The following is a 15,599-nucleotide window of genomic DNA, read 5'->3' as shown; positions in this document are numbered from 1 at the left end:
GCGGAGGCTTGTGATATGTTAATGATGTTCCTCTGCTACTGCCTGGGGAAGGGAGGGGCGGGGCAGTGCAGTGCCAGTGAAACTTTCTCCTTCCACCCTATAGTGGCCAGCCGCACGGGTGAAGGATGGAGGATCAATTGTACATGCTGCTGCAGCGGGGACACAGGTCTGTACTGCAGGCGGCCGGGTATAGTGTTACCCGCAAATCGGCGTGGTATGCACAATAATCGGCCGATGCCGATTTCTTAAAAACGGCCAAATATCGGCCGATATATCGGCCGACCGATATATCGGTCGACCTCTAATGTACACAGGGGCCGAAGTGCCAGAAGCAGCTGCAGACCCTGACGGCTCTCCCTGCCCAGCCTCCCCGGGTCCTGCAGGGGGGGAAGGTGCTGCAGAGGGGGGTCCTCAGAGCCTGAAGGGGACCCCTTAGAGCCCCTATTCTTCGAGGTACTTGTACCTCTTCTACCCATAGTGCAAAGCAACAAAAGGTAGAGGTACCACAAAAAAATGCACTGACTGCTGAGCACTGTAGTTCAGCAACTGCCGCTGCTACTAAGACTCAGTCTGGTGCCTAAGTAAATGCTGCCTGGGAATGCCTGTGTCTTCCACACTCACATGCGCCTGTCAGCTCTGTGTCCCTCCATAGGCTGTGTGCATCTGAAAAAGAGTGCACTTTAAAGCCTGTGTAGCCTAGTGCTCCGCCCCCCCGACCAATTCCGCCCCCCCCTCTCGTTTTTAAAAATGAGTGTTTCCCATGTGAGCAGAGGCTCTAACCCTGCTGGCAAGCATGGAGGGGAGGCTGGGGCAGAGGAGAGGGAAGGGCCGGTGGATGTGAAGCCGCTGTAATGGCGGCGGCGAACGGTGGTGGGTGGTGCGGTATATTAACGCTATCTGCCCAGGCCTGTCTCAGTCCCCTAATCCGTGGAGGGAGAATCCAAGAAGGAAAAAAAACCCCTTACCTTCATCTTTCCTGGAGCATGGCTGGAGGAGCATAGAGCGTGGACACCAGCAGACAGATCGGGCATAAAAGGTATGTGCTCTTGGCAGCCCCGGTGACGACTATAGGCATGGCATACATTTACTTAAAAGGAGAAAACCTACTAGAACTAGAAAAATTATTGAGGAGTCCCCCTTACCTTATCCAGCTGCAGGGTCTGAATAACAGACCCAATCTTCACCTCTCACGGTGGGCTCCGTTAGGAAAAAAACTTTCAGAGACTGGGGCCCCCTTGAATAGGGGGATCCGCACTTCTGGGCCCGTAAAGCACCCTGCCAGGAATGTGGCTGAAAAAAAATACTGGGTCCCAGGGTCCAGCTCTCTAAAAAGAGAAGCATTACAGGTAAAACCTTGTTTCTTCAGACATGAGGCCCGGGTACCATCCAATTTGGTCTGGTAAAAACACTTTGAATGGATCCGGTTGCATAGATGGCCCCAGTAAGCATATTCCAGCGGAGCTCAGCACAGCACATCTTTACTTGTGACCAACACATAAGACACTGACGAAAAAACGGAGGTACCTCCAGTAGGGGGAGGGGTTATATGGGGGATTGAACTTTCTGTCTAGGGTGTGCCAGTGTCCAATCACCTAGTGATACCTTATAACCCATCAGTAATTACTGAGTCTCTGTGTCCCGTGATGTACGAGAAAGAAATGTATAATGTTTGGGGGGTTCTAAGTAATTTTCTAGCAAAAAAAATGTTTTTAACTTGTAAACAACAAATCTCAAAAAAGAGGCTCGATCCTTAAGTGGTTAAAGTGTCACTTATGAGCAATTTTTGAATGCCGGAGTTTGTTGTCATTGCACCAACACACACAAACTTTTTTCCTTTTAATACATTTTTTATTATAATAATTTTTACTTATAACAAGATTGCAGTCATAAAATCAGGAATTAGTAAAGGAAGAAATCCAATTGGTTAGGAAAATGACTTGTCTGGAGTCTGGAGGTGGAGTAATTAATCATTTGTGTACAATAAAATACACAACGTGTTACCGTATATACTCGAGTATAGGCCGACCCGAATATAAGCCGAGGCCCCCAATTTACCCCCAAAAAACTGGAAAACTTATTGACTCGTGTATAAGCCGAGGGTGAGACATGGCTGTCCATCCCTGTGTGTCCGTCCATCCCTGTGTGTGTGTCCGTCCATCCATCCCTGTGTGTGTGTCCATCCATCCATCCATCCATCCCTGTGTGTGTGTCCGTCCATCCATCCCTGTGTGTGTATCCATCCATCCATCCATCCCTGTGTGTGTGTGTGTGTGTGTGTGTGTATCCATCCATCCATCCATCCATCCCTGTGTGTGTGTGTGTGTGTGTGTGTGTGTGTGTGTGTGTGTGTGTGTGTCCGTGCAGCCTTGTGTGTGTGTCCAGCCTACCTGTGTCCCAAGCCTCCGTCCCGAGCCGCCGTCGTCCCGAGCCTCCTCCGTCCCGTGCCTCCTCCGTCCCGTGCCTCCTCCGTCCCGTGCCGTGCCGATGGATCGCCGCTCCAGGATCGCCGCTCTTCTCGGCGGCCATTCTACAATTCAAAAGCCGCGCCTCCGCCTCCGCCTGTGATAGGCGGAACACTCAATTTCCCAGCAGCCTGTGTTCCGCCTATCACGGACATCCTCTCATACTCGTCCGTAGTATGAGAATGAACGGATGTCCGTGATAGGCGGAACACTGACTGCTGGGAAATTCAGTGTTCCGCCTATCACAGGCGGAGGCGGAGAAGGAGGCGCGGCTTTTGAATTTTAATGTCCGCCGTCTGTCTGCTCGATACGCTGATCGAGCAGTCAGACAGCGGTGACTCGAGTATAAGCCGAGGGGGCACTTTCAGCCTCAAAAAAGAGGCTGAAAATCTCGGCTTATACTCGAGTATATACGGTACATTATTCTAACAAAGTATTGTAGAAAAGATCACACCATAGAAAATGAGGGAAAAAAATTAGAAAATAAACCCGGATATAAAAAGGTGACATTTGTGTACAAGGAACACCTTAACAATTACCACCATTTTATTTGGCAACTAGATGCCATTAATTGCTATGATACTTAGCGCCATATAGTGACCACATGCATTATTTTAAGTTTTAAGTCAATGGTTGGTTTAATACAAGAGGTTTGTACTCATAAGTGCATGAGTATGATGTTGATTATTGACATGAAAGCATGCCCGATGAAGAAAACTGAAGGGGTCTATCTAGTGGCCATCATTTTTCCTGAAATACCTCAATTGAAAGAGTGAAAGTGAAATAACACATTATGGCCACCAGATAGAGCTGACAATTATAGGAAATCACTGTGTTAAATAAAACATGGCCAATATGTATTATCATGGCTGGATGAAACCTGGTCTAAAATTATACAATTCATTTTTAAATAGACTTCTGAATGGTTACAAAAGATTACACCACAAAATGTACTCAGCCAATGAAAGGTAATGACTTTATTTCTTTACAGCCATCACTGGCCAACGCGGTACAACACTTCATCCATGTCTTTGGTGATCTCTGATCTCCTTATCAACTGTTTCTTACATGATGAAGATCAGCCATGGAGTATATCTGAGGTGTACGAGGGGGGTGCTGATAAGTATTGAGCCTTACCCAGAAAAAAATTGAGCAAGGAAACTGTAAATGACAGGGTGTACTGGCCAATTTGTCTATATTCATCGGTGCAAAAAATCCACTACCTACGATTTTAACTTCTTTAATTTTCAGGTCCAAAGTGAACATGGCAGCATCTCCAGAAAAATTCAAAGAGGAATAGCATAGGACCATAATCAAGTTCCCGTTTCTCCAAGGGAAAGGCACAAAGCAGATCCACGATGAAATGTCACAAACTTTGGGTGACAGTGGCCCTACATATGCAACAGTTAAACGTTGGGTTGCCAATTTTAAAACTGGCCATTTCGGTGATGACAGTGAGAAAACCAGTGGAAGGCCTGTTTCTGTCTCCGCAAATGTGAAAGCCATCCATGACATGATCTTGGAGGACAGCCGAAAATCAGCCAAAAGTATTGCTACACATATCTGGGAATATCACGTAAGAGAGTTGGTGCCATTATCCACAATGACTTGGAAATGAGAAAGCTTGCAGCAAGGTGGATCCCAAAACCATTGCTACATATCTGGGAATATCACGTGAGAGTTGGTGCCATTATCCACAACGACTTGGAAATAAGAAAGCTTGCAGCAAGGTGCATCCCAAAACCATTGCTACATATCTAGGAATATCACGTGAGAGAGTTGGTGCCATTATCCATGACGACATGGAAATGGGAAAGCTTGCAGCAAGGTGGATCCCAAAACCATTGCTACATATCTGGGAATATCACGTAAGAGAGAGTTGGTGCCATTATCCATGACGAGATGGAAATGAGAAAGCTTGCAGCAAGGTGGATCCCAAAACCATTGCTACATATCTGGGAATACCACGTGAGAGTTGGTGCCATTATCCACGACGACTTGGAAATGAGAAAGCTTGCAGCAAGGTGGATCCCAAAACCATTGCTACATATCTGGGAATATCACGTAAGAGAGAGTTGGTGCCATTATCCATGACGACATGGAAATGAGAAAGCTTGCAACAAGGTGGATCCCAAAACCATTGCTACATATCTGGGAATATCACGTGAGAGTTGGTGCCATTATCCACGACGACTTGGAAATGAGAAAGCTTTCAGCAAGGTGGATCCCAAAACCATTGCTACATATCTGGGAATATCACGTGAGAGAGTTGGTGCCATTATCCATGACGACATGGAAATGAGAAAGCTTGCAGCAAGGTGGATCCAAAAACCCAAAAACCATTGCTACATATCTGGGAATATCACATGAGAGAGTTGGTGCCATTATCCACAACGACTTGGAAATGAGAAAGCTTGCAGCAAGGTGGATCCCAAAACCATTGCTACATATCTGGGAATACCACGTGAGAGTTGGTGCCATTATCCACGACGACTTGGAAATGAGAAAGCTTTCAGCAAGGTGGATCCCAAAACCATTGCTACATATCTGGGAATATCACGTGAGAGAGTTGGTGCCATTATCCATGACGACATGGAAATGAGAAAGCTTGCAGCAAGGTGGATCCAAAAACCCAAAAACCATTGCTACATATCTGGGAATATCACATGAGAGAGTTGGTGCCATTATCCACAACGACTTGGAAATGAGAAAGCTTGCAGCAAGGTGGATCTCAAAACCATTGCTACATATCTGGGAATATCACGTAAGAGAGAGTTGGTGCCATTATCCATGACGACATGGAAATGAGAAAGCTTGCAACAAGGTGGATCCCAAAACCATTGCTACATATCTGGGAATATCACGTGAGAGAGAGTTGGTGCCATTATCCATGACGACATGGAAATGAGAAAGCTTTCAGCAAGGTGGATCCCAAAACCATTGCTACATATCTAGGAATATCACGTGAGAGAGTTGGTGCCATTATCCATGACGACATGGAAATGAGAAAGCTTGCAGCAAGGTGGATCCCAAAACCATTGCTACATATCTGGGAATATCACGTGAGAGTTGGGTTTCTCACTTTCAACACTGAAATGGGCAGTTTTAAAAAGGAAGTAAACCCTGATGGGTTTTACTTCCTCTTCATTTCCCTGCAAAGGTAAAGCATAATGGGCTACTATGCGTCGTATACTAGCCCATTATGTGGTGCTTACCTGAAAACGAAGCCTGCAATGTCACCTCTGGCTGGAACCGTCCATCTTCACCCCTCCTCCTTTCCAGGGACTCCGGCTCTGTGACTGTCTGGAGCCACGGGAGCCGCCAGTCACAGGATGATCTCTTTAGAAAGGGCACTATCGTGCCCTTTGTAAAGTGTGCATGTGCAATGATGTCGGCGCACGTGTATATTGTAAATTTCTCCTAAACCGTGCAGGTTTAGGAGATATTTCCAGCACCTACAGATAAAGCCTTATTATAGGCTTACCTGTAGGCAAAAGTGGTTGTATAGAGTTTACGACCACTTTAAAATAGACAAACCAATGTTGCATTTGAAGGGCCACCGTCACCCAAAATTTGTGACATTTCATCGTGGATCGGCTTTGCACCTTTGGCTTGGAGAAACAGGAACGTGATTATGATCCTATGCTCTTCCGTATTGAACTTTCTTGGAGTTGCTGCCATGTTCACTTTGGACCTGAAAAAGAAAGAAGTTAAAACCATAAGTAGTTTTGATTTTTGCATCATTGAATATAGACAAATTGGTCAGTACACCCTGCAATTTACAGCTTCCGCTCAAATTTTTTTTCTGGGTAAGGCTCAGGATTATCAGCACCCCCTCGTATATCAGGGTGTGCTTCTTCCCCACATGAGAGCTGTGATTTCCAGCAACATTCATATAGAAGACATTTCCCACACTCAAGGCACTAATACACCTCGAGGGTTGTGTGGGATCCCCGATGTACAGGAAGACAGGACTTCAGTGAGGAATAATTCTCTCACTCAGGGACAGGAAAAGGGCTTCTCCCCGTGTGAGATCTCTGATGTCTGTAGAGATTGGACTTCACTGAAAAACATTTCCCACACTCAGGACAGGAATACGGTTTCTCCCCTGTGTGCAATCTCTGATGCGTGGAAAGATATGAATTCTTTGAAAAACATTTTCCGCACTGAGGACAGGGATACCGCTTCTTCTCACTTGTGTGAGATCTCTGCTGTCTAGGATAAAAGGACATATGTGAAAAAAAATTCCCGCAGTCAGTACAGGAGTAGGTTTTTTGCCCCGCGTGAAGCCTTTCATGTCCACCAAGGTGTGATTTTAATACAGAACATTTCCCGCATCCAGGACAGGAAATTGGCTTCTCCCCCGTATGCAATTTCTGATGTGTGTAAAGATTGGACCTATCTGAAAAACATTTCCCGCACTCAGGACAGGAATACGGCTTCTCCCCTGTGTGCAGTCTCTGATGTGTGTAAAGATGGGATTTATCTGAAAAACATTTCCCGCACTCAGGACAGGAATATGGCTTTTCCCCTGTGTGAGATCTCTGATGTTTGTAAAGATTGGACTTCACTGAAAAACATTTCCCACACTCAGCACAGGAATACGGCTTCTCACCTGTGTGCAGTCTCTGATGTGTATAAAGATTGGACTTATCCGAAAAACATTTCCCACATTCAAGACAGGAATACGGCTTCTCCCCCGTGTGAGACCTATGATGTGTGTCAAGTTGTGATTTCTCTACAAAGCATTTTCCGCACTCGGGACAGGAATATGGCTTCTCAGTTGCGTGCAATCTCTGATGTCTGTTAAAATGTGACTTAAGTAAAAAACATTTCCCACAATCAGGACAGGAAAACGGCTTCTCCCCTGTGTGAGACTTCTGATGTGTGACGAGTACCGATTTCTCTACAAAGCATTTCCCGCACTCAGGACAGGAATACGGCTTCTCACCTGTGTGATACCTGTGATGTCTGGAAAGGTGGGACTTCTTTAAAAAACATTTCCCACACTCAGGACAGGAATGTGGCTTCTCCCCCGTGTGAGATCTTTTATGCTCATCAAGATTGAATTTAAAATGGAAACCCATTCCACACTCAGGACAGGAAAACCTCTTCTCTGTTGGAAGGACGGCACCGTCCCTCACAGTCTGAGGTTCCTCAGGATAAGAGGAATACGATGGTCCATCTACACTGTGTGGTGCCGGATGGACATTTGAGGTAGTCGGGTTTTCTCCTGGACTATACTGTGTGATGTCCTCATCTTCTACTTTACAGTCTGGAGACAAAGTGAGACAATCCTCTGAGGTTTTCCTCATCTCCCGTCCATCTACTAAAATAGAAATAAAAAGATTATTACTAGACATGAGCTGATTGGTTCCCCTAAACCAGGACTCCGCCCACATCAGGCAGCTTGGTCTCCGAGGATCTTACAATTCCACCCTCAAGGTAACCAGTAAAAGGGCATAGGTGGACCACTGACTCACCTGTGAGTCCAAGTAGGGCATACTGTAAGTGGACCGCTAACCCACCTGTGATGCTGAAGAAAACTGGGATCAAGGACAGCATCCAAGTCATAGACATTACCATTATGGGCTCTCACCTCATGGTACGCCTGGGCCACTTCATTGTCTTAGTTAGTATTAGGGAAAGGACATTATTCATTATGTAGGGCCATGCTACATTTTAACAGAAGAATTGCATTAAATGCCTAAGCCTGGTCTGAAGTTATTCAAAGGGATGCATGTCAGTTCTGGAGTATTCCAAAGAACCTGGGTCTGTATTTGCACTATGGAGTATGAAGCAAAACTACTACAAGAGGGTTAACTCGGCAGGACACAAGTGCAGGAGTGTAGTTACTATAGGTAACCAAGTGAAGGGACAAGCAACCAGTTGTTATATGTGGTACCTGGTAAAGCGTCAGGTCCTCCGGTAGTGAAGGGGTCATTGTCTGGCTTTCTCTCTAGTGGTCCCTCTCCCGTGGCAACTGGGAGCAGACTAGTATTGTGGAGATCTATGGCCTGGTCATGTGGTACGGAAAGGAAATAAGTGAGAGAATGCATGAGGCCAGCACTAGGTGCTCGGCAGGACCTCATTCAGTTACTGTGAGGTAACAAAGGAACATTGGACTGGTGGAGAGGGCACAGGCTCAGCACATCCCTCCTAATGCCACATTTACAAGTGACAGTGTGTAGTGACATGGGACAAAATCGACGTTTAGAGGAACGCTGCACTTTTGCACTCTGTACAATTTCTTAAAAGGCTGGACACAGGCCTTGTGTACCAGCCTACAGTGGAACTTGCCCACTGCAGGGGAAAAGTGAGAGATGACTCACGGGTCACCTGCCCATCATGCCGACGATGATGCACAGATGCTCTGGTTGCGGCTCACTTTTGTATTACCGCATGTATGGGATGGAGGAAGCTTCCCATCTCAGCTCTAAAGGACTGCCGACATCTTGGATAGCTACTGTTCCTGCCTGCCTCTTCACAACTGCCAAATTTCCGAGCCCACGTGCTCCGCTCACCTCCAACATTGGTCAGGAAGCATCTGGGTTAGAATCTCATGTGGAACCTGGGATTGAGCAGCTGACCGCAACACCTATGGCTGGATGCCTACTTGCATGGGACTCGGCTTAGTCTATCTCCTGTCCGCAGATCTGTGACACCACCTGCCACTGCTTTGTTGGCACCTACAGTGGCTACAATGCCCACTGAACCCCTCCCAGATGTCACCAGCACCATGTACATGCTGGACACTGACCAACAGGGGCCCTTGCTGCTAATCCTGGAGACCTCTCCTGCTACCACTTCATCTGGAGTACCGGAGTCTCCCCAACCTTCTCCTTGGATGCTCTGAAAAGTTGGTGAAAATTTCCTGGAGAACCCTAGTATTTGACCAACAGCAGTGAGGAGGCGGCGTCCCACCTCTCCCGAGCAAGAGATGTCACCAGCACACCATTGGTCTCCAAAATTGGGTCCAAAGCTTTATTCAGCGGTCACATCATTACAGAAATGTTTCGGAGCCACGCAGGACCTCTTCATCGGGCACCAAGGCTGTCAAGTCATTACCCTGGATTCCGAGAAAGTAATTGCTCCGGTATTCTCAGCATTTACCCTCCAGAGATGACTGGCCCTCACAATGACCTCACCATCCAGAGGATGCATACATCTCACAAGGGACATTCCCCCGGGGCCAGAAGTTTACCCAGTTGTCTCGGTTACAAAGGTACTTCGATGCATATGTGTTTGTTAAATACAGGTATACATTCCCATATATGCCTGAACAAATTTTCAGACAGCTCACAGAGGAGAGACTGAAGATACACTATATTGTCAAAAATATTCTTTACACGCACATAAACTTTAATGGCATCCCAGTCTTAGTCCGTAGGGTGCAGTACTGAGTTGGCCCACCCTTTGCAGCTATAACAGCTTCAACTCTTTTGGGAAGGCTGTCCACAAGGTTTAGGAGTGTGCCTATGGGAAGGTTTGACCATTCTTCCAGAAGTACATTTGTGAGGTCATGCACTGATGTTGGACAAGAAGGCCTGGCTCACAGTCTCCGCTCTAAGAACATCTTTGGGATGAATATCGAGTTGAGGTCAGGACTCAGTCAAGTTCCTTCACATTAAAACTCGCTCATCCATTTCTTTATGGACCTTGCTTTGTGCACTGGTGCGCAGTCATGTTGAAACAGGAAGGGGCCATCCCCAAACTGTTCCCACAAAGTTGGGAGCATGAAATTGTCCAAAATATCTTGGTATGCTGACGCCTTAAGAGTTTCCTTCACTGGAACTAAGGGGCCAAGCCCAACCCCTGAAAAACAACCAAACACCTTAATCCTCCCTCCACCAAATGATTTGGACCAGTGCACAAAGCAAGGTCCATAAAGACATGGATGAGCAAGTTTGGGGTGGAAGAACTTGACCGAGTCCTGACCTCAACCCAATAGAACACCTTTGGGATGAATTAGAGTGGAGACTGAGAGCCAGGCCTTCTCGTCCAACACAAATGTGCTGAATGGGATTCCATTAACCGCTTCAGCCCCGGAAGATTTTACCCCCTTCCTGACCAGACCACTTTTTGCGATTCGGCACTGCGTCAATTTAACTGACAATTGCGCGGTCGTGCGACGTGGCTCCCAAACAAAATTGACATTTTTTTCCCCACAAATAGAGCTTTCTTTTGGTGGTATTTGATCATCTCTGCGGTTTTTATTTTTTTTTACGCTATAAACAAAAAACTATTTTGAAAAAACACATTTTTTTTACACTTTGCTATAATAAATATCCCCCAAAAATATATATAAAAAAAAATTTTTTTCCTCAGTTTAGGCCGATACGTATTCTGCTACATGGTTTTGGTAAAATAAAAAAATCGCAATAAGCGTTTTATTGATTGGTTTGCTCAAAAGTTATAGCGTTTACAAAATAGGGGATAGTTTTATGGCATTTTTATTAATAATTTTTTTTTTACTAGTAATGGCGGCGATCAGCGATTTTTATCATGACTTCGACATTATGGTGGACACATTGGACATTTCTGACACATTTTTGGGACCATTGTCATTTATACAGCAATCCGTGCTATACAAATGCACTGATTCCTGTGTAAATGACACTGGCAGTGAAGCGGTTAACCACTAGGGGGCAGTGTAGGAGTTAAGTGTGTCCTGGGGAGTGATTCTAACTGTGGGGAGATGTGGCTATGTGTGACATGTCACTGATCTCTGCTTCCGATCACAGGGAGCAAAGATCAGTGACACTGTCACTAGGCAGAAGGGGGAGATGCTTGTTTACATCGGCATCTTCCCGTTCTTCCTCCCCGTGAGATGATCGTGGGTGTCCCCGCGGCGGTGGAGTCCGCGGGACCCGCGGTCCGACTCACAGAGGTCCCGGCCAGCACGTGCATGCAAATTTAAAGGGACATACAGGTACACCCATTAGCCCAGCCGTCGGGAACCTGTTAAAGTGCATGTAAAGACAGGTGTCCCAATACTTTTGACAATATAGACGAGCTGTCTGTCTCCATGTACAGTGGCACCGCTGAGAATTCCAGTGTCAGAACAGACTTATTGAGGCCTGGTTCCATCAGATCTATGAGGACTAGTCATATTTAAATGGTAGAGCTCGTTATTCCAGACTGTGCATACAGTACCTGGTTGTCCACCAAGTAGTGGAGACTCACCCGGTCACAGGAGAAAAGACCTGGCTAAAGTTAGTAAGGTTATTGAACTGATTTTTTTTTTTCTGCCTCTGTTTGCACGACCTGTAAAGTTTTATACTGTCCCAGATTTTGTCCATTTAAAAAACAAAAGTTGCTTTTTATGCATATTTATTATGTACTGTTACTAAATTATAGTTAGATTATGGTGAATCCCATCATATAGAAAGTAATAAACTATTGTCCTTGAAATAAAATATTTCTTCAACTTTATATAATTCCCCAAAATGATCTGTGTTTTTTGGAGAATATGTAAAGGCTCACCAGAATGTTATGTAAAGGCTCACCAGAATGTTATGATCTCCCCACTTACTTATTTATAGAGATGGCCTTGCGGTTCGTGGCAAATTTTGCGATTCGCCAAACCGGCGGACTTCTGGCGCTGTTCGCCCGGCAGACATATGCGTTTACATTGTGAAAGAACTTTGACCCATGATGACACATCCATCATGGGGTACAGGACAGCCAATTGAGACATTTCAGCACATGGACAATTTGACATTCCCCCTACCTTATAAATAGACCTGATCTGGCGGCCATTTTACATTCTGTCTTATGTCAGTGTAGGGAGAGGTTGCTGTGTGGAGCAGGGAGAGACTGTAGTGACACAAATCACTAGCTATTAGGTCCATAAAAGTCCTTTTAAGGACTGGTATAGGTGTACAGTATATAGGGTTCTGGTGCACTGCTGTGCTGGTGATTGCTGAGTGCACTGCTGACTGATTCTGCAGCTGTCTTTTGTCAGTGTAGGGACTGAGGGACAGTCTGCAAATCACTAGCTACTAGGTCCACAAAGGTCCTTTTAAGGACTGGTATAGGTGTACAATATATAGGGTTGTGGTGCACTGCTGCTGACTGCTGTGCTGCTGCTTGCTGCCCGATTCTGCAGCTGTCGTTTATCAGTGTAGGGATTGAGGGACAGTCTGCAAATCACTAGCTACTAGGTCCACAAAGGTCCTTTTAAGGACTGGTATAGGTGTACTATTTGATGTGCAGTATATAGTTGTGTAATACACGTATGAAATACTTGCACATATAGAAAGCATAATATAGTGCATTTCCACTGTGCAGCATTGTGACTGCTGAGTGGTTCTGCAGTGATACTACAAAGAGTGACAAACGCAATCAAAAAAAAGTATTATAACTGGTGTGATAGACCAGTGGCCCCCAAAAACGACAGATTAAAGCGGGGTGTTATATACCTTCTTCCACATACATACTGCACTTCAAGAGACATTTGTCACAGGGTCATTTAAAAAATGGCAGGTAGAGGAAGAGGCAGGCCCTTCCGTAGGGGTGGTAGGGGTAGGGCAGGAGCAACAGACTTGAGCCAAAGTGGCAAATTGCAAAAGGTGCGTGCGATTATGTCAAAGGATGCATCAGACTTTGTTGAGTGGCTCACTCAGCCTTACTCTTCTGCACCCTCCTCATCCTCTCGCTCTGCACCCTCTTCATGCTCTGCTGTGTGCACCCCCAAAGACACTACCACCAACACCACCACCACATACCTTCCGCTTGAGTCACAGGAATTATTTTCCGATCCATCACAAGACATTTCCGATAAGCAGCCACTCTTGGTATTGGATCAGGAAGAGGAGGTAGCAACAACCGCCACTCAGCAGTCTGACGACAGTACCCAGATCAGCCCAAGGAGGAGGTTGGTCCCCGCTGTAGCTGCCTACTCTGAGATCTCTACTTATAGCGGTGGGGAAGGTGACGTTGATGATGACGTGTCTAGTGATGTCACGTGGGTGCCCACAAGAGAGGAAGAGGAGGGGAGTTCAGAGGGAGATATGGACCAGCAGATAGGGAGGAGAAGCAGGAATAACTTGCATTGCACAGGAGGGACAAAGCAGACTGCTAATGTATCAGGAGCGAGGCATCAACCATGTACGGTCACATCTGGCACTCCCAGGACGCCGGCACATGGCTCCGCAGTGTGGGCTTTTTTTTAACGTGTCCGCTGCTGACAATAGCGTTGCCATCTGCAATCTTTGCAGTCAATGCATTAGTCGCGGTAAGCCTAACACTCACCTAGGGACGACCGCCTTAAGAAGGCACATGAGCAGCCATCACCGAGCCCAGTGGGAGCAACGGAAGCCACAAAGCCACACTCCAGGCTCTCATCTTCCAGCCTCGTTTTCTACTTCTCCTTCTCCTCTCTCCTCACAATTGTCCTCCACTCCACCTTCCATCACGCCAAGCTCACGTTTTTCTGGAAAAAGGCAGGCTTCCGTGGGCCAAATGTTCAAGCGTAAAAAAATGATGACGCCGGATAACCCTCTTGCCCAACGGTTGACGGCTGGCTTGTCAGAACTGATAGCCCGCCAACTTCTGCTAAATAAACTGGTGGACTCGGAGGCCTTTCAAAAATTTGTGGCCATTGGAACACCACAATGGAAGGTCCCAGGAAGGAAGTATTTCTCACAGAAGGGCATCCCAGAGCTATATGGCCATGTTCAGCGGCAAGTGAATGTATCTCTGGCACACAGTGTCGGTGCCAAGATACATCTGACCACAGACACGTGGTCTAGCAAACATGGGCAGGGAAGGTATATCACTTTTACTGCCCACTGGGTAAACCTTCTGAGGGCCGTCAAGCATGTAACCCGTGGCACCCGTGTAGATTTGGTTTTACCACCACGGATTGCATGCAGGCCTGGCTCCTCTTCTCCTCCTCCTACTCCATCCTCCTCCCTCTCCTCCTTGGCTGACTCCTCCTTTTCTACTGCTAGCGTCTCTTCCGCTGTGCCGCCCAAGCTCCCCAGAACCTATTCGACATGCCAGGTGAGACATTGCCATGCTGTGCTGCGTCTGTTGTGCCTGGAAGCTAAGAGCCACACTGGCCCTGCACTCCTTTCAGCTTTGTGTTCACAGGCAGATCAGTGGCTAACACCGCTCAATTTGACAGTTGGTAAAGTGGTGTGTGACAATGGTGCCAATCTGCTTAGCGCACTGAAACAGGGCAAAATTACGCACGTGCTCTGCATGGCACACGTTTTAAACTTGGTCGTGCAGCGATTCTTTGTCAAATACCCTGGGGTCCAGGACATCTTGCGGCAGGCAAGGAAAATCTCGGCCCATTTCAGAAGATCTTACACGGCCATGGCTCGCCTTGCTGACATTCAGCGGCGACACAATCTGCCGGTCAGGCGTCTTATTTGCGATTGCCCGACGCGATGGAACTCAACCTTCTATATGCTTGATAGGCTGCTCCGGCAGAAACGTGCAGTTAACGACTACCTGTACGAACTCTGCGGCAGAACAGGTTCTGGGAGCTTGTTTTTTTTCACAGCGTCAGTGGCTGCTCATGCAGGACGCATGCAGACTTCTGCGGCCATTTGATGAGATCACCAAACTGGTCAGTCGCAGCCATGGTGCCATCAGTGACATCATACCTTATGTCTTCTTAATGGAGCGTGCATTGCGTCATGTCATTGATCAAGCCATGGAGGAGCAGGAGCAGGAAGATGAGGAAGTCACAATGCTGGATGAATTCCCGGGGTGGCTACTCTATCTGAGACAAGTCAACAACAGGAGTCTGAAGAGGAGTCAGAGGAGGATGGTGCCGGGGCAGATGAGGAGGAGCAAGAAGAGCATGCTTTAAACCTTTCTGGGATCCCTGTTGTTGTGCATGGATGGGGAGAGGAGAACGAGGAGGACGACATTATCCTGGATGATGAGCAGGAGCCAGGCCACCACACCACTTCCAGTTTAGTGCAAATGGGGGCCTTCATGCTCCAGTGTTTTAACAGGAACTATAAAAAGCATAAGGGTCAAGGACCAGTACTGGGTGGCAACGTACTTAGACCCCCGGTACAAACACAAAATGGCGGAAACGTTACCGCCGTCGCAGAGGGCTGTCAGAATGCAGCACTTCCAGGCCTTGCTTCGACAACTGCTGCATTCTGCTTT

The 15,599-nt window shown here is 46.8% G+C and overlaps 1 protein-coding gene across 2 annotated transcripts in view; it reads right to left on the bottom strand.

The window, feature by feature from the left end:
* Positions 1-6,205: 6,205 nt before the first annotated feature.
* Positions 6,206-15,599, bottom strand: part of LOC143989429 (uncharacterized) — a 40,323-nt gene continuing 30,929 nt past the window's right edge. For both annotated transcript variants that reach the window (XM_077489556.1, XM_077489555.1), the window contains one exon: positions 6,206-7,791. In XM_077489556.1, the coding sequence (XP_077345682.1) occupies positions 6,458-7,791 (1,334 nt within the window). In that variant the 3' untranslated portion in view covers positions 6,206-6,457. The remainder of the gene's footprint in view (positions 7,792-15,599) is intronic.

This window comes from Lithobates pipiens, unplaced genomic scaffold (genome assembly GCF_037356315.1).
Source record: "Lithobates pipiens isolate NorthernLeopardFrog02 unplaced genomic scaffold, aLitPip1_a1.2 Scaffold_18, whole genome shotgun sequence".
NCBI lineage: Eukaryota > Metazoa > Chordata > Amphibia > Anura > Ranidae > Lithobates > Lithobates pipiens.
This window is presented reverse-complemented; position numbering and strand designations above follow the sequence as displayed.